General features: G+C 44.5%; 3 protein-coding genes and 1 long non-coding RNA gene across 6 annotated transcripts; 1 reads left to right on the plus strand and 3 right to left on the minus strand.

Moving 5' to 3' along the window:
• Positions 1–3,830: 3,830 nt before the first annotated feature.
• LOC121618962 (growth arrest and DNA damage-inducible protein GADD45 beta-like) lies at positions 3,831–6,422 on the minus strand. The gene is made up of 4 exons (XM_041954620.1): positions 6,316–6,422; positions 5,532–5,633; positions 5,175–5,391; positions 3,831–4,903 (listed from the first exon to the last, which is right to left on the minus strand). Exons 1-4 carry the CDS (start codon positions 6,351–6,353, stop codon positions 4,799–4,801), a joined length of 462 nt encoding a protein of 153 aa, XP_041810554.1. The 5' UTR covers positions 6,354–6,422; the 3' UTR covers positions 3,831–4,798.
• A 456-nt stretch (positions 6,423–6,878) lies between these two features.
• Positions 6,879–11,735, minus strand: LOC121618961 (interferon-induced protein 44-like). Of its 2 annotated transcripts, XM_041954619.1 has the most exons (9): positions 11,610–11,735; positions 10,454–10,947; positions 10,273–10,324; positions 9,940–10,135; positions 9,141–9,293; positions 8,857–9,028; positions 7,903–8,003; positions 7,614–7,775; positions 6,879–7,342 (listed from the first exon to the last, which is right to left on the minus strand). In XM_041954619.1, the coding sequence occupies exons 2-9, from the start codon at positions 10,932–10,934 to the stop codon at positions 7,334–7,336; spliced, it is 1,326 nt and encodes a 441-aa protein (XP_041810553.1). In that variant the 5' UTR covers positions 10,935–10,947; positions 11,610–11,735; the 3' UTR covers positions 6,879–7,333. The 2 variants fall into 2 exon arrangements, with proteins under 2 accessions (XP_041810553.1, XP_041810552.1); XM_041954618.1 differs by having other exon boundaries at positions 6,879–7,775.
• On the plus strand, positions 11,307–22,566 carry LOC121618965. Of its 2 annotated transcripts, none has more exons than XR_006007455.1 (4): positions 11,307–11,339; positions 14,808–14,927; positions 16,775–17,001; positions 20,943–22,566. It is a non-coding gene; the product is annotated as an uncharacterized LOC121618965 (long non-coding RNA). The 2 variants fall into 2 exon arrangements; XR_006007454.1 differs by having other exon boundaries at positions 16,775–16,971.
• LOC121618963 (microtubule-associated protein 1S-like) lies at positions 12,655–21,463 on the minus strand. Its single transcript, XM_041954621.1, has 7 exons — positions 20,897–21,463; positions 20,762–20,770; positions 20,500–20,586; positions 17,289–19,795; positions 17,063–17,201; positions 16,767–16,984; positions 12,655–14,944 (listed from the first exon to the last, which is right to left on the minus strand). The coding sequence occupies exons 1-7, from the start codon at positions 21,411–21,413 to the stop codon at positions 14,789–14,791; spliced, it is 3,633 nt and encodes a 1,210-aa protein (XP_041810555.1). The 5' UTR covers positions 21,414–21,463; the 3' UTR covers positions 12,655–14,788.
• Positions 22,567–22,568: the final 2 nt, after the last annotated feature.

Consider the following 22,568-nt stretch of genomic DNA (forward strand, 5'->3'; position numbering starts at 1 on the left):
GTTGTCCTGGAGATGTCTGGCAGAGGTTATTTTTTATCATTACTTTTTTTTCAATCATTCCATTAGCCGGTTGGGCTTTCAATCAGAGACAGCCGGCCTGAATCGCTGGTTTGGCTGACAGTTCGTCTGATTGGCTGGTCGTTCGTTTGCCTTATAGTGGCGTACCTGGCGTATATTGTGTTAATGCTGGTCTTGGGGCTATCAGGTCAACAGAATGAACAGCGCTTAAGTGGAACACATGGCTGAAGGTTGAAATCCACTGGTGCTGTGACACAAAGCGAGCCCAAATTCATTTCTGGTCAGGTGGGGAGAGTCGAGGCTCCCCGCTGGTGGACTTTGAAATCAGGCATCACTCAATCGGCTCCGAGCCCTTCCTGAGACTCACCTTTTGTGTTCTGATCTCCTGTGTATGCATACAGTATATGTATCTTTTTGCCTTGATTGATTATGAAGAAAATATATCTATTTTTTGTAACTGTTCTCTGATGTGCCATAACTCATGTTTTCTTGCACACTGTTAATATTTTGTGGATATTGCTGTTAAAAAGATGATATTGAGAAGTAGATAACATTAATAAAAAGATGATATAATAAGAAATGCTCCTGTGTCTTTTTTATGTTTCATTTTAATCTTGCTGGCCGCATAGCTATGCTGTGTGCACAATTAGTATATTTTCCAACTCCAAGCTGTATAAACTTGAATGCTTATTGGATTCAAGCATATCAGGTGATGTGTATTTGTGTAATGAGGGAGGGTGTGGCCTAAGGAGATCAACACCTTATATGAAGGTGTGCAGCACTCTTGAAATTGCTAAGATTTTTGGGCGTGATCACAGAACCATCAAACATTTTGTTGCAAATAGTCAACAGGGTCGCAAGAAACGTGTTGAGAGAAACAGAGCCGCAAATTAACTGCCTAACATTTGAGAAGAATCGAACATGAAGCTACCAGGAAGCCATTATCCTCCAGCGCTGTCATATTCCAGCACTGCAACCTACCCCGAGTGCCCAGAAGGTGTTCAGCACTCAGAGACGTGGCCGAGGTGTGGGAGGCTGAAACCCGACCACCACTGAATAAGACACACAAGGTGAAACGTCAAGACTGGGCCAAGAAATATGATGAGATGATAGTGACTCTTGACGGACCAGATGGTCCTGGCTGGATCAGTAACGGGCACAGAGCTCCACTTCGACTCAGATGCCAGCAAGGAGGTGGAGGTGGGGTACTGGTATGGATTGGTAATATTGAAGATGGACTCAAACTCAACTCCCAAACCTACTGCCAGTTTTTAGAGGACACTTTCTTCAAGTAGCGGTGCCGGAAAAAGTCTGCATCTTACAAGAAGTCTGTGATTTTTATGCAGGACAAAGTGCCATCGCATGCATCTAGGTGCTCCACTGCGTGGCTGGCCAGTAAAGGCCTGAAAGATGAAAGAATAGTGACATGGTCCCCTTCCTCACCTGACCTTAACACTATATAGAACTTGTAGTGAAGGAAAACAGTTCATCTCTCTGATCAGTGTGAACAGGCTGTGGTTGCTGCTGCACAAAAAGTCGATCGTCAACAGATCAAGACATGAATGGAGGCTTGTGACTGTTCCTGTAAAGAAGGATGGCCATACTGGTCACTGATTTTTATTTTTTTTTTTTTAATGTTTATTTGTAAATTTTGATTTGTTTCTTTATTATTCTCACTATGAAAATAAACAATGAGGTGGGAAATATTTTGTTTTTCATTTAGTTGCACAATAATTCTGCACACTAATAGTTGCCCATTATTCTCCTAAGAAAGCCAAAATCTCACTTTTACTTTCTTAAATATTCAGGTTTGAGGTTTAGTAACACTTTGGATTGACTGAGAGCACTGTAGTTGTTCAATCATAAAATTAATCCTCAAAAGTGCAATTTGCCTAATAGTTGTGCACGCAAAAATATGCTTCCTGGGTGTATAAATACGATCCAGGAAGCACTCCCTCTTCAGGTGAAATCATGTTCATTTATTCTTATTCATAGGCAGACAAACACACCAACGCGTATCGACTCCAGATCTTCATCAGGGTCATTTTTTCCATGGTTGTCTGCGATATTTAAGATCAAGACCTCCTGGATCTTGGTTTTGTTATTCCACCTGCGTCACTGAAAAGCAGCTGTCGGATCAGCCATCAGAGCCGTGCAGCGCTCCCTTCCAGTCTGATGATCGCTTGGGTTTTTATCTAGCAGCAGCACGAGGTTGACGTTTATGGTCTGAATGAACAGTTCACTTAGACCATAAATGCTTGGTGTCATAAAGCTTGGTGCACACATTCATGCACTGGGTTGCAAAACATGATGGTATTCCCCCATCTGCCCCAGCTGTGTGTTGTGTTTACCGCGAATCTGCACTTGCTAGCGTGCCAGCGTCCTTAACCAAGATGGTGAAGATGGTTACACCTGCTAAACATCAGCAATTAAAATATATTAAAAACTGTGCATTGACAAAATAAATCATATCTGTCAAATGTGTGTTTCATTGCACTGAATGATGACCATTGGCTCATGTGAGGCAATCTTGTTTATGGCACTTCCCTATTGGTGAGCGCCGAGTCAGATACACGGGAGAAAAATCCCAGTTGTAATCACGACTTGGAAATTGACATGAATGCCGTTTACAAGTGGCAAACTCATAATTAATATAACTCTGATATGACATGAATGCTGCATACGTACGTGCACGCAAAGCTGCCTGCAAGCATCGCTGTAGGCTCCCGCTTTTGTTAATTATTAGCTGCTGTTTACTGAATGTAGTTTCTGTGGCTTTTTCTCACACTGATTGCAAAGATACACAATGCACATGTGCACACACGCTCTCTAGCCTAACAGGTACATGGTGTGCGGTACTAAGATGAAAACTTGCTGCACAGAGTAAACAAAGACCTAGCTAAAGCCTCCCATTTGGGTCATTTAGCAGGAATGTCATTGTTAGATATCCTCTGTCTCAGCCCGTCTCTGTGCCCTTTGAAGCACTGCTTCAACAGTCACGAGTCTCCTCCGAGTTTCAAACCGTTGCCCCCCCAACCCCTCTGCAAGTCAAAGCCAATCATATTTAGGGTGGGTGAACAACAGCCAATCGGAGCGCAGATCCCGTCGTCTGCCACGCCCCTGTCCAGTCGATGGTAAACAAATGGGAGGTCCATGTGCCTGAATGTTCCCTCTCTTCTGCTGCTCAGCCTGAGCTGTGAGCAGACATGTGAGAGCAAAGGGTGGAGTGGGGAGCAAAACAGAGTGAAAGGAGAGCAGAGGGGAGGATAAATACCGCTTGCACTGTGCTGCAGGAACATCTTGCTACCGGATCATGTGAACATAGCGTGGCAAGGGTGGGGTTACATCAGAGTTAATGGTCTAATGCTTTGGCTGTCGGCCCTCAGGAACATGCATCTGCAAGCTTAGCTGCATGATATGATCATAAACATTACAAAAACTAGAATGCAAAGTGCTCGGGAGCAATTAAATCAAAGTTCTGCATCTTTCCTGCAGCATTTCCCTCCTTGCTCGATTTGCGGAGACCGCAGATCTGCATCAGCTTGTTTTGCCTGTTTGTTCCAAACACAAAGAGTTTCTGTCTCCACCCAAGTTTCCCACTCTGTCTTCTGTTTACTACGAGGAAGCTGTAAGGCTTCTGACAAAGACCGTGCCCCAAGTGTGCATATTTTTTTCCATGACTTCAGCCCAAACGTAAACTATGGTTGCACGACTCAGCCATTGTAGTTCCTGTTCCATTACGCACACATGGCTTTTGTTTTGAAATCTGCATGCAAACCTTTTGATAAAGCAAAGCAAAGCATTCAGTCAAATATGAATACAATAATTTATTGACTTAGTTAACAGCACAAAATTAGACCATAAATACGTAGCTATACAAACAACTGATACAATAAATTACTGGTGCAGCACTGTTCATATTAGTTTAACAGCATTTTATCAAAACAGCAGCACTGTTGAAGGCACGTAGATATCGACTGTGGTTTCTTTTGCAGCACAATGAGCATTTGCAGCCGCTTCATTCATCAGATCGGACGCACTTCATTATACTGCTCATTCTGTAGCCTCCTCTGGCCAGAAGCATCACGTTCGGCGCCCCGTTCCGCTCTTCTTTTGGCCAATAAATCCTTTGTGACTTTTAACTCGAACATCATTTCCTTCTCAGTTTCCATGGTGACGATTCCTCCACAGGTTCGGCTGCTCATTTCAAGAATGCACGTGCCGCATGCCCAGCCTTTTCTAAGAAAAGACCCAAGTATTATACATGCATGCCACACATTCACACACACACCTTCTCTCCAAGGACTCTCCCATGTCAGAATACACAGGAATGTTGAGCGTAGTTTCATTACAGCATTCCTGTCTGGTCCGTAGAAAACACACAGGTTTTCCAGGTATGAGCTGGGGTGTGGGACAGGTTTCTGCCAATGCTACTACTCGTCTTTTTGATTGTCGAACCCCATAAACATTGTAAGTAGCCGAACAGAAGCACAAAATAGAAGCTTGGATCTAGTTTGAGTGACAATGTAAAAACCGTGTGGTCTGAGTGGGAATCTGATTGTCTGTTTGTATCTTTTGTACAACGCAGATTGTGTAAACCAGTCCCCACTTTGGCTGTTTCACCAGTCACTGAAGGGGAATCCCTGGCTCCTGCTGGTCTTCAGTCAGGATAGCCTGGCCCAGTCCGATCCAGGCCATCCCTGCATGAGCAACAACAGTTCATGAGTATCTGGACCCAGAAAGCTCCTGTTTTTGTTCATGTACGTGGGTTCAAGACCCTTCAGCGTTCCTGCAGGACCAGTTCAGGCACCCACTGGTCAAGGCGCCGGCTCTCCTGGCAGTAGGTCCCCACCTCTTGCAGCCTGCAGTGGTCAGCCTGGGGGTTCTGCACGGGACACAAACACAACATCAAATTCATGTTCAGGCTTTAAAAGGTGAATTCGGCTGGCAGAAAGCTTTTGCACAGCATAAAACCAAATCACAAGGAAATTGTGAGATATAGAAAAGTTTCAGAAAGTCAAATAAAAGTTCACTCAGATGCTGTCAAGAGTGTGAAGCAACATTTTAGCTACAGCATGAAAATAATCTGTAATAATACATCTCCACTTTGGCCCTGCAGTTACATAAGAGAGGGCTGCTGTGTTGAGTCAACTTACCGTAACCAGCATGCAGTGGAGGTCTCTGTGCTCCTCCTGGTTTCTGTTGGTATCCGCCGCACCGAGCAGCTGCTGGAGCCGCTGAGCTCCCGAGACTCGCAGGATGGGAAGGCCGCTGTCGCAGCAGAAGGACTGCAGCAGGGTGAAGTGGATCTGCAGCGCCACATCGTCCGCATCGTCGGCTGCCAGAACGCACAGGACCACACTGTCTGGGTCCCTGAGGGGGAGAGGGAAAATGAGTTAAAGACGCCCGCATGTGTGGGATAGAAGCTATTTTCTGAAGCGTAAGAGAAGCCAGCGCTTGTGCGTCCGTAGCAGGATACGTAGGTGAAGCCAAACTTAATAGATTCAACTCACGCATTGAGAAGTTTGGCTGATTCATAGATGCCAACGGTCAGGCAGTCTTGCTTCTGAGCTGTCACCAGCAACTCCTCCAGAGCCAGACCTACAGCCTGCATCCTGAGAGGGAAACAAAGAACAATCAACCTTCAAATCAACTCTAGTCCTGTCATACACCTGCTGCAGTCCTTTCATAAAAGCTTGCATTATTATATTACAACAATTTCATGAAAAGTTGCTAAAATACCTCTAAATAAAGTCAGATTAAAGACATCAGAAGATATTTATAAATCCTCCAGTCACAGTTTCACAACTTATGAATCATGTGGATGATTGTGACTCAGTAAAGAGGGACTTCAAGCCTCATATAAACACATACTGACTGTGTGGTCCACACATGGTCTTCCTGCAGGCTGTGCAGCATGCACGCACAGTGTTGCGCAACGAGTCCTAAATTTGGACTAAGAGTACATGACTTTTTAAACTCAAATTTGGCTTATGCATCATCTTTTCCCCTTGTGTTATGCCTCTATGTTGTCAAACTTTCAACTTTTGAATGTTAAAAAAAGATGGCAGCAGTTCCGTCGACATGCTGAATACTTCTGCACTACAGCCGGATAGAGTCGCAAGTCCAAGCTCACAAACTGCGCTTTTACTTCACTGACCTCATCAGTTTAGGCAACGCAAGGGTCAAAGGCCGAGAGGCATTCCTGTCCGCCTCATGACTCCCATCCACATGGCTCAGACAGCCACAAAACAAGCCGCTCAATCTGACAAAGAAACAACGAGTGAGAAATCTCACCTGTTCTCGATGGATCCAAAGCTTTCCTCTGGAATCATGTTTGCAAATCCCAAATTAACCGTGATGACCGTCCGGAGGCTTGAACCCTGCCTCTGCGCGTCCAGGTTCTGCAGCAGCGTTTGTTGTTGGCAACGTTGCGACACTCTTTATACCGCGGCGCAGGAGGGCGGCACCGAAACCACACGGGTATTGCAATTGGCTGCGAAGAAAATCCAACGTCTTTCTCCGTCATGTGGACAGGTTTGATTGTGCGGCTGCACGAAACGGTAATTGTGCACGACACGAGAGCTCATCTGCTTCGTCATTCTGACTTATTGATCTGACAAAAACATACGATCGCAAGAGAACTCAGCGATAAAGGCCAACTTCTTCAATGTGTTTTTGGAGGCAGATGCAGACGTGAAACAGGAGCTCCTCATCTGTTCATAACAGCCCGAGTTTTCATAACACAACAGCGGCGCTTATGAAACTATGACTGACATCTAGCGGCTGCCAGTGGAAGGAAAAGTCTGACTAACTGAAAGTCGCAGGAGTTTGAAAACAATCACACACGTTCAAGCTTTTTATCCGTTTATTTCCACTTTGTGGCCGCAGAATGATAACAACATCAGCAAAAGAGTGTGTAACAACGGGCTTCATTGCATGTGCACGTTAATCAGAAACCTTAAGCAAGTGCATTAAAAGTGAATTCAAGTGAAAACAGTGGTCACGTGCATCAACTTTGAAAGAAAAGTGGGTCAGTTCACCCAGATGTTGATAGATTAAAGCAAAAGGCACGGACATGGTCAGTTTCAAGATGTCTGACAAAACAAATCTCATTTCAAGGTTTATTTAGTAGCCGTTCTAGAGCTTTCGATCACTTTGCGTGAGCTTCATCAGCAGCTGGAGTTAGTCCATGTTTGTCTGAGGGGTTTTAGGACTTCTCATCCATGTTGGTTTAAGTACTTTATTCTATGAACGTCACGTCAAAGGTCACGTCATTAGCACTTCTGGTGCTTTTGATCACATCACATGATCTTTACTCCATCTGGTGATGAAAGAAATGTAAAAAGTGTTAGGGATGATCATACGTCAGTGAGACATTTGTCTGTAGTTGCTGATGTGGTGAATAAAAACAGCTCCTTAGAAATGACTAAACCTTTATGTGTGTAAATCTGATCAGTTCACTCTTTGTTTTGAGGTAATGAGGTTTTGGAAAGGCTGATGTTCTTTCAAACAAAGCGATGTTCACATGTTTGTTCTGAAAAAACTGGTCGGGGACCATCGATGGACCTGTAGAGCTCCAGATCATCATTCACCTCTTGGTTCTCAAAGAAGTTGTCTGCGTAGTTCAGCATCTGCTCCACAGCACTGAACAGCAGTATGTCAGTGTCCTGGTCCAGGTCCAGCTCACCGCTGTAGTTCTTCACCGGCAGCACACAGGACAAGGGGATGCCCAGAGACTCACTCAGCTCCCGGGCCTGGAAGACAGAAACGCACACAGGTCATCAGCATCGGCCACAAAACAAGCTGCCGCCGCACTGATTACGGCTCATCGCTCCCAGCGTGACTTCTTCACACGAGGATCCTCAGGAGGTCGGACGTTACCTTCCTCTGGATGTAAACGCTGCGGTAAACGTTCTTTAAGTCCTTCGCCACCAGGGGACAGGCCTCGTCTACTCTGGTCATCAGCAGAATCTGAGGAAGTCCTGCGAGGGAGCAGAAGTAGAGAGAGGTTAGAAAAGACACAACGGTTCCCAGCTTTAATCCTTAAGGGACCCCTTCTCTGTCACTGGGTAAACTGACGACAACTAAGTGACGTATTTCATTGATATTTCCGACTGATAAACTGTACGAAAAATCCAAATATTGAACAGGAAGTTTGTGTTATGCGATTTGGATGAATTTTGAGCAGATCAGAGGTGGGTTTTTCTTATATTTATACATCGGAGCTTCTTAATCAGTTCTTTTTTGACAAATTCAGTGTTTTTCTCTCGCCAGTGCTTGCTCATTGTTCTCTTAACTCTTTGGTTCTTTTGACTGTGTCCCTTTCTGATGGGCTATGAGGCTATTTAGCAGAGAGTGAAGGCTCTGAGGTTAAAGCTTGTGTTCAGGTCTTCACTGTGCCTTTATCCTGTGGGAGTATATCTGAAATAATAAGATTTCATTTCCTTCACAGAAATCAATGAAATGCTGAGATATAGGCCTGCTGTCTATTCCTAAAACGAGTTTTCTCACACCCCTTAAAATCAAGAAGTCCTTCGGACCCCTGTGAAGCTTTGGTGACCCATAATGGGGACAGACCCCCAGGTTGGGAACCAATGAAAAGATAAGGTAGAGTGGACGTTTACTGACCCCTGGGAGGAAATAGAGTCATTACAGCAGCAAAATAAACATTCATGTGAAAAGGCAGACATGTGCAGGCATCAGCTGGTGTCACAAAGTACTATTACTTCCAATACTACTATATATACAGTATACAATAAAAATACAAAAAAATATGAAGACATGCATCATGAAACAGTGGGATCATTCTGAAAATTAGATTATTACACTGCTAACCCAGCTGGTTGGTCTTTTTCCGGATGGCAGTGAACTTGTCCAGCATTTTTTGGGAGAGGAGCGAGGCCTTGCAGGTGTCGACCACATAAACCACACAGTGAATCACGTCGTTCAGAGTCACGTTCTTCCTGTAGCCGGGAGCATCCGCCTGGAGAGGGGCGGAGGGGCTGAACTGAGGAACAAATGAAGCAGATTCACCTGTTAGTAATCGCTCAATAAACTGCACTCTTACCACTAAGGCGGTTACATGGACATGTAGGCAATCATGTTGGTTTGTCGGAGACCTGGCAGCGATCCTTTACGTGACCCTTGTAGATGCTGACTATGTCCTCAATGTCCAAACCAGCATCAGGCTTCTCCTCCAGCCCCATTGTGTCGCACAGGATCAGAGGAAGAGCTCCACCACCTTTGCCTGCCTTGATGGTGTAGGTGCGGAACTACAGAGGAGACATGAACTGTAATTTAATGGGACAAACTGTATAGTTGGAGCATGAGAAATCAGTGTGATACTCATATTAACAGCAGACACGGAATGGAAACCTCATACAACCAGTGGTGGAAGAAGTATTCAGAGTGCATTTAATGTAAATGTACAAGTCCTGTGTTCAAAATCCCGCTGGAGAAGCGAGTTTTAACTGCTTTATACATAGTTAGCTAGTTTGCGCCCACAACCTTTTTTCAACCTAGGCCTCGGGCCCCTCCAAAGGGTCACCAGGAAAATCTGAGGGGTCCTGAGATGATTATTGGGAGAGATTAAAAGAAAAAACAAAGCTCTGACAGACACATTTGTATTCATATTTCTGTCCTGTACTTTAGCAATTTCTGCAGTTATTTAAATGAAAACATCTGAAAGGTTTATAGGGGAAGTGTGTTATTGGTGCATTTTAATCTTTTTAATTTTTTAATCTTAATCTGAAAATTAACCAGTAATTCGCTATCGTACAAAAATATTGGACTAAAAAGTGCAATGCTCTTAGCCCCGGTTGCATCTGACTTTCATAGTTAGGCTGCAGCAAAACAAAAGGGACTAACTTCATCTTCAACACATCAGAGCATCACATAGAGAAAAACTTGTGCCGCTACCTGAGTGGTCACACTCTTGTCTGCTGTACCAGCGATGGCCTGGGACGTCATGTTGCCTCTAAATGCTGAGTTGATGGAGTTGAAGAAGCTGGATTTGCCGGCTCCGACGGGGCCCAGCAGCAGCACCCGGGCTTGGCAAACCGCATTGATGTCAGGCTGATAGACCTGAATGGTCCTCATCAACTGCTGCCTCCTCCTGCAAAGAACAGAAACAAGGCATGGATATGTTTAACGTAGAGTTTTGTTCACGTTTGGATACTAAAATAGTTGTACCGTGTGCTTGAGTCACAACTTTTGAATGAGTTGATCAACCCTGTTGTTGACTCTACGTACTCAGCAGTCCACTGGATGTTCCTCCAGGGTTTGGCCAGGAGGTCTCCCAAGCCTGCATGTGGAAAATCAATTCATTGTAACATGATTGCATATATCATTCAAGTCAATTTACTTGCATATTTTAGTCAACTTAGACTCTATTGACTCTATTGGATAGGAGAAAGTGCTTCTTGTCACTCACTTTCAGCTCGATACACTTCAAACTCAGTCAGTGTCAAGTCGTCTCCGTGCATGGCTGCAGCCTGGAAGTGGAAGCCTGTCCCTGGGTTGGACTGGAACTCGGGCTTGTCCTCATGCAGGAACACCAGAGCGCCATAATTCGGACCAGTAGCCCCATCTGTGAAAGCAGACTGTCCGCTGATACCTGCCACCCTCAGCGGGTTGTTCCCCTCTGCACCGATGCTGTAGAGGAAGGCCTCCCCGTCAACAACCCCCTCTCCCCTCTGGGCGTAGTCCTTAGAGGTGTAAGCCCCGAAGACGAACCCGGCGGCGTTGTAGGCCACAATGACCGTGGGTCCCTGCAAGTCGCAGCGGCTGTGGAAAGCAGCAGCGGTGAAGCCGTGCACGCTGGCCTTGTAGAGCAGGTGGAGTCTGACATGACCGAGGAGGGAGAGCAGCTTCTTCTGCTGGTCTTCAGACAGGCTGGACGTGATCACAGGCATGATGGAGGACAGGCTGTCCAGACAGACCAGAGGGTGCAGCACCATGATCAGACACTATGTGAAGTGTGGATCTTGGATGGATGTATTAAGTCCAAACATAGATGGACTTGGCTTACTTGTAAATACTAAAAGATGGAGGTTTTTTTAAAGCAATCTAAATAATTAATCCTTTCCCATTGATGGGTTAAGAAGAAAGAGCTTTGTAAGGGAATGATGAGAACAGTTTATATGGTTTTTAATATAAAATAAGGACAATGTAAAGAGTATTTTTGAAGAAAATATTGGTTGTAAAGTTTCGTACACATGGCATCAATGGTGATATCTCAATCCCGGATCAAGGTGCTAAAATAAATAAACCGGAATGAGCCTCAAGCACCGCCCCGGTGAAGGCAACGGCAGCCTCTGGTGAGTAAAGCATGGTGTACTGGACAACAGCAGTGGGATATGATTTAATATTGAAATAGTCCTCCGGTAAAGCAAACTTTCCTTTCTTTAAAAAGCAAAAAAAAAAAAAAAAAAAAAGTTATTTTGCATGTGTGCGAAATGTTCTAACCCTCAAACAGAAAGCGAAAGTAACCCTTTAGCTCAACAAACAGCAATAAATAAATAAATAAAATCACAAATGGTGGACAGATAACCGATTAGCAGCACATAGGTTAACATGGTCAGACTTACCTGCAGGTGGGGGCTCGTAGCTGTAGACGCAGCAGACCGCTGTGGATCAGACCGGCGTGCTTGCCCGTTCAGGTCAAAGCAAAAGTGAAAGTGTGCTCACACTAAACCCTCTGGACTGATCTGTGAGGAGGGACGCTGTCATGGAGTCTGAGGTGTTTGAAGTTTTCAATATAAAATGCTGAAAACTCTTAACTTTTATTATAATATATCCATGAGTTGTGTTAATGTGACAAATTAGTTTTAACCTATTTTCACCATCAGATTATCGGATTTAAAAAAGCAACAATACCACAATGGATAAATACTGCATGACAAGTAAAAATCCTGCATTCAGATTCCTGCTTGGCAAATATAGAAGTGTTGGCAGCCTTAAATGAAAATACTGAAGTATAAGCAGTACTTGATTAAACACTTTTGGTTTTATCATTTGTTAAAATGTTTTGAATAGCTAGTGCTGCAGGTCTAAAAAGGTCAACACAGAGAAAGGATCTGGCTGATATCTGAACTGCCCTTTGTGTCTCACGCAGTTTTATTCTTTGTGGGAGTCGTTTCTATGTACTGTCTTATTTGACCACTAGGGGGAGTATTGTGTTTACAGCTGAGCACCAGGTGTATTAACCAGAGCAGGTAAGATCAGTCTGAGGAACTGCTTACCACATACTACCAACCAACGCTGTATGCAACATGTACTACATGCTGCGTACTCCAGCAGTCCCATGCAGTATGTACTATATATGTATACTGCATTTTCAGTACGCTGTATATCCAGGCAGCACTCTTCTGTGACCACATGTTGCTACTTGTCACGTTGATCATGAAGGTGAACAGGCTACAGTGCAGTCTAGATTCTTAAAAGGAGCATCTTTTGTTGGAATGAAACTCAGCACCAGCAGTAAATTTTAAAGAAAATGTGTCAAACAACAAGAGGTTTAACTTCATGATTACATTCACGGTTCACACAGCAGCATTGCTGTAGACTCTGCGCTTCCACAACTCTCCGCAGACACTTCTGAATGGTGATGCACATTCTTTATTAACACACTTCTCCCGGCCCCACAACAACCCACACATTTTCATCCCGCTCTCCCACAGTGCTTTGCTCTCTGTCTTCATGAATATCATGAATGGAATAACATACAGACATACAGTATTTTATACATGCGGGACACATACACATAGTTATAATTCACTTGGCCACTGTGAGGTTCAAGTCATTTGTACTCATGATTACAGATCTAGTTCAGCTCCAATAAATCATGTCGCCGGGCAGCTTTTTGTAGAAAAAAGACTTGTAATGAATTTGGGTTGGGCGACATATGTGACTTAAACACAGTTTCAAAAGGTGGTTAAAAGAGAGGAGAGATGATCACACAAAATAAAACAAGTCTGCTGATATAACTTAAACAGTGCATTGACATTAGTACAAAATACTTCATCATTTAGAGAGACTGAACCAAAAGGACATTGTTTCTGTATTTGGAGGCAGCATTCAGACGGAGGGGGGAATGGTTAGTGGTGTCTTTGCAATCTCATGCTTTGGTATTGAGGAAACTCCGTATGTCACATTCACGTTTGTGTGAACTGATCCTTTAAAGGCAGAACAGCAACAGAGATAATCAGTCACGATTTATTTACACCTCGCCAGAATGACATAACATTCATTCCGGGACATCCAGACTGAGACAAACCTAAATAAGGAGGAAAACGATGGACAAACAGACAGGTCTGGAGAGATTACAGTGTAATCTGTTACATCACATATCGGCAATTACTTTGCTTTATCTTACAGAGCTGTAATTTGTTCATAACTTCCTGAAATGCATGTAATTTGGTACTAATGAGTTTGTTCAGTTAGGTGAGTTCAGAGTGGAACCAGAGGAATTTCCTTGAAGTACTCTTAATTAGTCAATTTGCTGTTATGCTATGAATTAAACGGTGCAATGAGTTGTACACTGCTTTGCCGATAATTACAAAGAAAACTTGGAAAGTCGCTGCCGTCCACTGTAACTACGCCATGATTTTAAACAACATGATCATATCCATCATATCCACAATCCAAATACATTACATCACTTTATGTGTTTTTTTTTGAGTAAGATAACAAGTGAACATCTATTTCTACAAAAGCATCTGCTGTCTGATTCCTGATCAGTATGATTTTAAGCACTTGTAATGGATTACAATTAATGACTACACTCAATAGGATGATTGCCGTAATGCTATTTCATTTAATCTGATACTCTAATCCCTGCTGACAGATTTGTCTTTGCACGCTCAGACTCAGTCATCGCAGATTTAGCGGGCGATTATCACTCACTAACGTCAGATACGTCACATCAGGTCAGAATATTTTCTGAGAACTCGAGGTGAAGCCACGGTGGCGCAACGCTTTTTTCAAGCATACAAAACGGCTCACCTCGTGTCTGCGTACAGCGCACACAACAAACACCTGAGCACGCACTGTGAATGAGATTTCATTAAAGGTACGCTGTAAGACTCTCTTTATGATACAAACATCTTCTAATTAGTAAATAAGAGAAACTCAACCTATGCTTTCATAAACCAAAATTTGCACACTCTTGCCATTTGGGAGAATCTGGGGTAGTTTGATCTGATGAATTGAATTCCTTTTGTAAATAAGTGTGATAAAAATGCTGCATTAGAAGCAGCAAAATGAAAACTTAAACATAGCACAGCTGTATAATGTATTAAGAAAACACGCCTACACATAGCGCCTTTGACCACATGTATGTAACTATATCAACTAATCTACCACATCAGCTTTCATGTGGATCCACATGTTTGCAGCCCGACATGCTTCTCTTGCAGCCAGTGTGATCTCCTCTCCTGTTTGCGCAGGGTCATGGGTGAAAAAATATCATGCAATACTCCCCACAGGAATGTGTTCTCCTCGGATAAAGAGAAACGAGGGCTTTTGGTGCAAAAGTAGCCCACAAAGAAGTGATTAACCTGGAGGGGATGGGGTGAACATCCCACGTCATTACCAACTTGGTTGTGTTTGTGCAGAAAGTGACCATATAACTCCTTTATTTCCGCATAAACTCTGTATTTCTGTCATTCCTGTCATGCTGTCTCTTTTTTTCTGTCTCACACACACATTTCCATACTTCAGCTCATATTCACCATCCAGCCTCCATTGCTGCATCCCAACATCTGCCTTAAAACTCTATCTTGCAGGCAGGAAAGGTCTCGTCCTGCATGGCGACAGTACTGTTGGATCCCAGCACGGTGATGCCCAGCTCCTTCTGTCTGTCCAGGGTCTGCTGGTACCACTCCTGCATCGGTACAGACTCAAAGGTAGGGATCACTGTCACCTGGAGGTAAAGAGAAAAGGATGGGGGAATAAAAGAGGGAAATTATCCGCAGAGTTGCTTACATTTGACCGCCAGCACTTTCAGTCGATCCTCAGTATCTGTGGTGCAGTTTCCAACTTGTTAACTTTGGATTTGCACATGTTAAAATATGTTTTTATCATTTGAAGAGAGTCATGCAGGGGATGCAATTTGGTGTCAGGTTTCAAGCCAGTTTCCTTACAAACATATTCCCCTGATAGATTTACATGCTTCAGGATCTACTGGTTTGCTGCATGTGGTTGCAGCCATACAGTTTGTTTCCCATCAAGATTAAAAGATAATTCAGGTATCTAAACCTGAGCACTATTTTTTCATATTTTGCGGTCGAAATGACTAATAGGTACAAAAAGTTTTGGCATTGCTGCAGTAGACCACCTCAGTCGGCTGCTGCGAAACAGGCTGCAGTGACTGCAGCAGAATCCTTGTGGGCAAATGCACCCATCAAAATATGTCCAATTAAAGTGTTTGTTTTTGCCACGTTAGTTTGGATCCAAACTAAAACTTTAAAAACACCAAAGCCACACAACATTACAAACAAACCGAGTGATGGAGGCAGACCAGCAACTCCTGTGTTACATTGCAGCCCATTTTGTGGCTGCTGGCTGAGGCAACCGACTGAACCGGTTCCAAAACTTTTTCTACTCATTAGTCATTTAGATACCAAAATAGGGCCTAGGTTTAAGTTGTCTTTTGGATCAAGAAAGAGGAATTTGCTGTTTTGCCACTACTTAAAAACAACTTCATCGACTAGTCTAAAAAACCACTAGCTGGTTCGCAGCGTTTCTGACTCCTTCCTGATTGGTTGGAAGGTGTCCCATAAATCATATCTCACAGGGTTGATTTCTTCAGGAGGGCTTATATAAGTCAATTAAGCAATACATCACGACACGCTTCGCATCGGGCCGAAGAACGCCCCTCAGCTGTGATATAATGAGCACATATCACGGACTGGAGTGATGTATTGCTTTTATAAAACGGTTACCAATAATGGCAATATGTAAAGAAGAATACACAATAACTTTAATGTAGTTTTTAATTAAATAGAATTACATATTATCTAATAAAATAGCCCCTCTGTGAAAAAAGTAGTCCCACCTCTCCGTACGTTAGCTCTGTTTGACGTGTATTACTCGCCTTTTTTTCTGGAGAAAGTCACTGATCAACTCTACCCTTGTTAACCCTATCTGGAGGTGAAAGTTAAGCTTAAACATGTGAATTCAACTAATTTAGTCTATTTGTTAACGCTGTCAAAACAACAACTTTTTGCTATCTAACAGTTTGTTGTCATGGAGACGTTGTTGCTTCTCTGTCAATCAGCCCCGTAACGTAAACATGCGAGGCCCCCCGCAGTTAACTATGAGTGAGTGGTCCGGAAGAATCCACCCAAAACCTCAATGAATATCATGACTTTAAAAGCGCCAAATTACGTTATTTACATTTACGTTATTTCGTTAGTAAATAATGTGAAGAATTGTAAACTATCAATTCGATCGCGATGTGACTCCTAATTACTCATTGACGCAGAGTGCAGGATTTTACAATCTAATATAATAATACGACCCATCTGACAATAATGACAGCATTGAAGAGGTATTGTTGCTTCCCCAAAGCGGAGTGATCTGCTGTGATAAGGCTTTTTAGAACGGTAGGCGTGATATATGCTCATTATATCACAGTTAACAGCCAATCAGATTGCCAGAATTCACCTTTCCGTTTTATAACCACCAATATCACGTAATGTATGTTTCAATATGCATGAATCTAACTGTGTATATTCTCCTACCTGCATAGCGTCAGGCCAGGACGTCTTGCTGTCCAGTAGTGAGTCCAGCGTATGCCTCAGGAGCTCTTCTCTCTCTGGACTGTCCCCGCTGACGATGTAACAGGAGGAGCGAATGCATCTGAAGAAATCCACACTGACTGTCGCAGAGGAGGCTCCAGAGGGAATATAGGCCAAGTCCACATACACGCTGACTTCCCCAGCAGAGGTAGACTTCAAGCCTGTGACAGGAGAGAGTGTGAGTTTAAAAATTAAGATCAGAGAAATTTAAAGTATTTCATATCATTTACTCCTCATACCTGGACTGGGTGAGGATTTTGCTGGTGCTGAACGGGGGCTGGAGGAAGCTGTACGAGTAGAGGAGACATTCCCTTTTGTGACTCCACTTTGGCTCCCAGTCCTGCTTTTTCCTGATCTTTGGGAGGCCTCAGTGACCTGCTATTAAAAAAGATAATTTTATCCTTAAAATCATAATAACTTGGCAAATATGTGACATTTTCTTCTATGCTGATAAAATTAACTCACCGCTGGTGTTTTTTTGCCTCGCGTGCCCGTGGCTTTTGCTCCCTTTCCATGTGCATCGGAGTCAGACTGAGGAACGGGCATGGAGGCGTCAGGATGTGGGGGCAGGGGCGGACTGTCCCTGAGAGGGGCTGGAGGAGGGTCCTGGGGCAGAGCCTGGCTGGTGCGGAGGTCATGGGGGGAGTTAGATGGCTCACTACATGACTCGTCCTCATCTGAGTCCAAAGCGCCATCTGCTGTGGTGGACGGGCAGTCCTCCGTGCACACGGGGGCGTTTGACTCGCTGGGCGACGTGTCCTTGGGGTTGTTGTTGTTGTTGCCGTGATGATGTGGAGCAAAGGCTCCTCTGGAGGACTCGCTCGCACCTGAGCTGGAATCAGGTGGTTTGTAATGCTTGAACTCACAGGGGGAAACCAGACACAGATCCACATCGTGAGCTGACTCCTCAAAATAAAGTGTGTTCGGAGCTGGAGGCCGGCCCATCTCTGAACCCTGCCCTAAAGATCTTGGAGGCTTCTTCATTGGTAAAGACATCCCCACAAAGTGGCCTCCATTGGAGTTGGAGTGATGAACGCTGTCGTCCCCCTCTCTTTGGCTCACAGTGGTCGGTCCCTGCTCTAAGGACATGGACAGTGATTCATCGACTTCTGTGGACTGAGGCGAACTCACCTCTGCTGGAATGGAGTGTGTAGTGGTGGTGGTAGCAACAGACGGAGAAGGGTCTGAAGATCCATCTTTAAATGTACCCAAAGACAGGAAACTTAGATGCTTCTCTCTGTGGTTTCCGTGGCTCTCTGGAGTGGTTTTAGGCTGCCCCTCACTTTGCTTGGATGACCCATTTGTCTGGTTGACATCAGCTGACTCAGAGTGACCCATCTGGGCCTGTAACCTGCTGAGAGTGGCCCTGTTGCACCACACGTCATCTGGGGACAGACAGTAAGGAGTGTGGCCTGCACTGTTGGGCCGTGAATCAGGGGAGGCAGGCTCTACGGTCTCTTCGTCAGGGCTGACTGGGGCCTGGTTCTCTGGAGAGGATCGCGAAGGAGGGCTGTTTCTCAAAGCCCCATCCAGGAGAGTGTACTCAGTCGGGGTTAGGTCCAGCTGGACTGTTAGGTCTTTCTTTGGCGCCTTGTTCAAGGGACATGGAAATCCTACAACTTTTGCTGGTTTAGAAGCATTTCCAGGATGGTCTTTCTGCAGGACAGCATCAGCTTTCTCTCCAGTCCAAGCCTTATCTTGCGCTCCATTATCACCACTCTCTCCTCCCATTATTTCTGCGCCACCTGCTGCTTCTTCCCCCAGCGTATCAGCAGCTTCATTACATCTCTCTTTGCTCAGGCCTCCGAGGCTCTTTTCATTTCCTGACTCACTACTTTCCTGCTTTCCTTTATCAGCAGTTTCCACCACGGCTTCAGTTTCCTCCCGGAGCCGGAGAAAGTCAGCCGTCATATCCTCAGGGGTAGACATTTTGGAGCCACAAGGGTTCTCGTCAGACTCTTTCTCCATTTTTTGATTCTGGCCCTCTGGCTCTGAGATTTCTAACACAGTCCCAGAATCGGGTTTTGTTGAGTTGTTATTTGGCAGTTCAGCGTTTGCGTGCACCTTCTTGCCATTATTTGCTTCCTTCCCTGATGGTTTTCTTGATTTCTTCGCCCCTGTTTTAGAGTCATTCTTTGCCTCTTTTTTGAGTTTAGTTTTATTTTCATTCTTTGATTTGGGAGGGAGGACATCCTTTTTCCCCTGATCATTCCTCATAACACCGTTCTCCTCTTTATTGCCAGGCTTCTCCTCCTTTTTGCCATCCTTCCCTCCTCCTTTCTTTGGAGTATTCTTCTCTGACGATGCTGCTTTTTGTTTTACACCGGTCTCTTTGATTCTGTTCTTATCAGCAGCAACTCCGTTTAATACTCTTCCTTTTTCCCTTACCAGTACGTCCTTACCCTCCTCTTTAACTCCCCGATCTTTTCCATGTTTGGGTGCTGACTCCTTCCCTTGAGACCTGCCACTGTCCTGGCTCTCTGTCCTCATGGTCTTCCTATCCTCCCCAAGCCTCTCCAGGTCCCCGGTGGTCACCGTGGGTTTTTGGAGGAAGGCCAGCCCCTTCAGCTTCTCCAGCCCCTGCAGCAGCTTTGCCTGTGGGGTAACACCAGGGAACAGAACCCTGACCACCTTCTCCTGGGGACACGCTGGGTGCCACACAAGCAGGGCAGACACTGAGGCCAGGGCGGTGAGAGGGAGGCTTTGGGATTTGGATGCTGATGACACCGCATCGGGCCAGTTTTGCATGAATGTCTGGTACTCCTGACTGTTTTTGCCAGGGTTCAGGATGTATAAATCCAACTGTCCCACTCCCATCTTCTGGAACAGGGTTAGCGGCTCAATGGGGACCCCTTGTGGTCGAAACAATGGCTGTGGCCTGATGTCTAACTTCTTCAACAACTGCAGGGCGAGAGCCGCCTGGTGTGTGCTCTTCACTACATTGTCCACACCTGACATGAGAAGAATGATAACTTTACTTCAAAGCAATTACTCACATTAGAAATCCAGCTGGAGTCATGACAAGGGAACAATCAGGTGAAGGTACTCTGTTGGGTTTTTGAGCACAAGTTGAGTATTCTAGTATTCTAGTATTTCAATTAATGAGTCTCCTTTTCTTTACTAGCACATGCTCAAGGACAAGCTGGTGAAGTCAAAGCCTTTTAGGCGTGATTAATGCGCCATCACATTGCTGTGATGTCTGGTGTGTTTATGTCGGTGAACTCGAACTTGAACGAGTTTCTGACTTGGAATTCTGACAAGTTCATCTTCCTGCACAGATGACCAGCACCCAAGCTACAATCATGAAAAATAGCGACAGAAAAATGGCCAAACTGTGATTGACACAGCTGCACAGGCTGTTGTACCTCGACTTACAGAAGTAACAACTCAATTCTTATGAAAAACATTTGGTTAATGGCTCCAAACAACCACTACTGCAGCTTTTGTGTTGACTGAAAACGGAACAAATAAATTCCCCTTGTTCCAAACAGAAACTGACTATCATGAGCACAGCTTCAGGCTGAATGAATGAAGTGAAGTCCCTTGTGCATCTTCCAACATATTGCAATACAAATGTTAATATACATGAGTTTGATTAATAGGAGCTCATATTCCACGCTCAGTCATATTGTCTTATTGAGTGCTGTACCAGGGTAGGCTTTAATGCATCACTCACAAGGCTGTTCTGCCACCTGCAACCTGCTGGGGGCGTTAAAGAACACAACTCCAAGCTCTGGGGAGATGAGCCTCTTCGACAAGTCATCTGTTCAGACAAAAGAAGATAAGACATTTGATATGGATATTTGAACATGAAACAAGTAAAGAGGACTACAGAGAAATCCCTTTGTCACTGTATCATCTTCCTGCAGGAAGATCATAAACATCACCGCACTTGGGGAAAGGGATCTCTCCTCTGTTGCTCTTCCTGAGGTTTCTACCTTTTTCCTCTGTTAGGTTTTTAAGAGGAATTTACCTTATTTCAATCAAGGGTCTAAGGATAGAGGGTGATGTATGATGAACCGATTGAGGCAAATTTGTGATTTTGGCCTGTATGAATTGACTTGACTTCTTACCTTTGATATCAGAACTAAGCTCCAACTCCGCCACCTTCCTCTCCAGGAAGGCGTTGACCCCGGGGAGGTTCTCTGTCCCAACGTGAGTCAACAACACCGCATCAACTCGGTCGAGGTGGCGGACCAGTTTCCAGAAACAGGCCTGGGAGTCCGAGCCGCCGTCCACCAGCACCGTGAACCCGTTAACGGCAAAAAAGGCACAGTCACCGCGGCCGGCGGGGAACACGTAGCAGCAGGGGCGGGACAGCTTGAGGAAGCCCACGGTGGTGGGAGGAGGCAGGAGGTCGAAGGAAGATGGAGGGGAAAGGGTGCCAGAGATCAGGGAGGTGAATTCCCCCAGGGCCTCCATGGCGGGCAGCACCTCCGGGGGGTTGATGTGCAGCGTGAAAGGACCCTGCAGAGGCTTGTTTTCCAGGAGAGTCTTCCTCCACTGGCCGATGTTGGGACAGCTGAGGGTCAGACTGAGCGTGGAGGAGCAGGCAGAGCTCTCTTGATCTATGAACTTCAGACAGAGCATCTTCTCAGCATACAGCCAACAGATTTGTGTTCTTTTACACTACTGCATGTTTTACAATACTTTAGAGACCAACTGATTAATTAGTCTCACCAGTGTTATATTTTCACAGATAGAGTGTCTGCATGGCATAGTGTGTCCAGAATTGTAAAAGAGACAATTCACTCAGAGGTAATAAACTGGGAAAATGTAGATAATCTATCAATGATTGCTCCTTAATTCTGAGGATTTGCGACTTTTCTCTCTTTTGCATTTTATGAGATGTAAAAATCTTTTTTGGACCGTTTTGGACTCTTGGTCAGACCAAACCAGCAATTTGAAAATGTCACATCCAGCTTTGGGAAATTGTGGCTGTTTTGGACTAGACTGTATTTTTATATTTTTACATACTCAAAGCGATTTTACAATACAAGTCTGCATTCACCCATTCACACAATGGTAGCTAGGCCACCTGCTCATTACGAGCATTAACACACTCACACAGGTACAGCATCGGGAGCTATTTAGGGTTCAGTATCTTGACCAAGGATACTTCTTTATTTCTATTTCTGTCATTTAATTGCCCAAACAATCAAAAAGATTCCTTGATTGCAGAGAGCTATTGTGAAAATAACTGTTAATTCAAGCCCATATTTCTAGATTTTCTAGATTTCTGTCCAAGATTACTGAACATTTCTTATCGGCAAAGAAATAAAGGTCAGAGAGAGACGGTGTCGTACCTGCTCTGTTAGTATTTGTTTCAGTTGGTGTGGTGAGAACAGGCCTCTGTGAAACAGCACGTCTCCACTTTCCTCCTCACTCTGACCGGCCAAGATCAACAGCTTATAGGCCGATTCCCTGGACAGCAGAGCGAACACCTGACCGAGCCACAGATGGAAAGATTATTCCCCCATAATCCAGAGTGAAAGGACAGCGTGAGAGACAAAAGAAACAGAAAGAGAAGAATCAAAGAATGACACATAGTATGCCAATACATCCTCTACTAATACACTAATACATAGTCATTGTATACTGATACTGTCCATAAGAGGTTTTTTGAGGTTTATCAGCATAAATGTACTTGACTTGACTTGTACTCTTTTCAAGCAAATAAATTTAACCATTTGGAGACAACAGCTCCTTAAATGTGACTACTTTCTCTGCTTCCTCTGCTTTTCT

Source organism: Chelmon rostratus, chromosome 15, assembly GCF_017976325.1.
Source record: "Chelmon rostratus isolate fCheRos1 chromosome 15, fCheRos1.pri, whole genome shotgun sequence".
Taxonomy (NCBI): domain Eukaryota; kingdom Metazoa; phylum Chordata; class Actinopteri; order Chaetodontiformes; family Chaetodontidae; genus Chelmon; species Chelmon rostratus.

Coding starts and splice junctions, on each gene's coding strand:
- LOC121618961 (XM_041954618.1), bottom strand. CDS start 10,934: ATGCCTGTGATCACGTCCAGCCTGTCTGAAGACCAGCAGAAGAAGCTG. Junction 10,136..10,272: donor AACATCCAGTGGACTGCTGA/GTACGTAGAGTC, acceptor TGTTCTTTGCAG/GAGGAGGCAGCAGTTGATGA. Junction 8,004..8,856: donor GAAAAAGACCAACCAGCTGG/GTTAGCAGTGTA, acceptor GCTCCCTCGCAG/GACTTCCTCAGATTCTGCTG.
- LOC121618962 (XM_041954620.1), bottom strand. CDS start 6,353: ATGATTCCAGAGGAAAGCTTTGGATCCATCGAGAACAG. Junction 5,634..6,315: donor TTTGGATCCATCGAGAACAG/GTGAGATTTCTC, acceptor TTTCCCTCTCAG/GATGCAGGCTGTAGGTCTGG. Junction 4,904..5,174: donor TCCACTGCATGCTGGTTACG/GTAAGTTGACTC, acceptor TGTCCCGTGCAG/AACCCCCAGGCTGACCACTG.
- LOC121618963 (XM_041954621.1), bottom strand. CDS start 21,413: ATGCTCTGTCTGAAGTTCATAGATCAAGAGAGCTCTGCCTGCTCCTCC. Junction 17,202..17,288: donor GAGGCAAAAAAACACCAGCG/GTGAGTTAATTT, acceptor CTTTTTTAATAG/CAGGTCACTGAGGCCTCCCA. Junction 16,985..17,062: donor AAAATCCTCACCCAGTCCAG/GTATGAGGAGTA, acceptor CTCCTGTCACAG/GCTTGAAGTCTACCTCTGCT.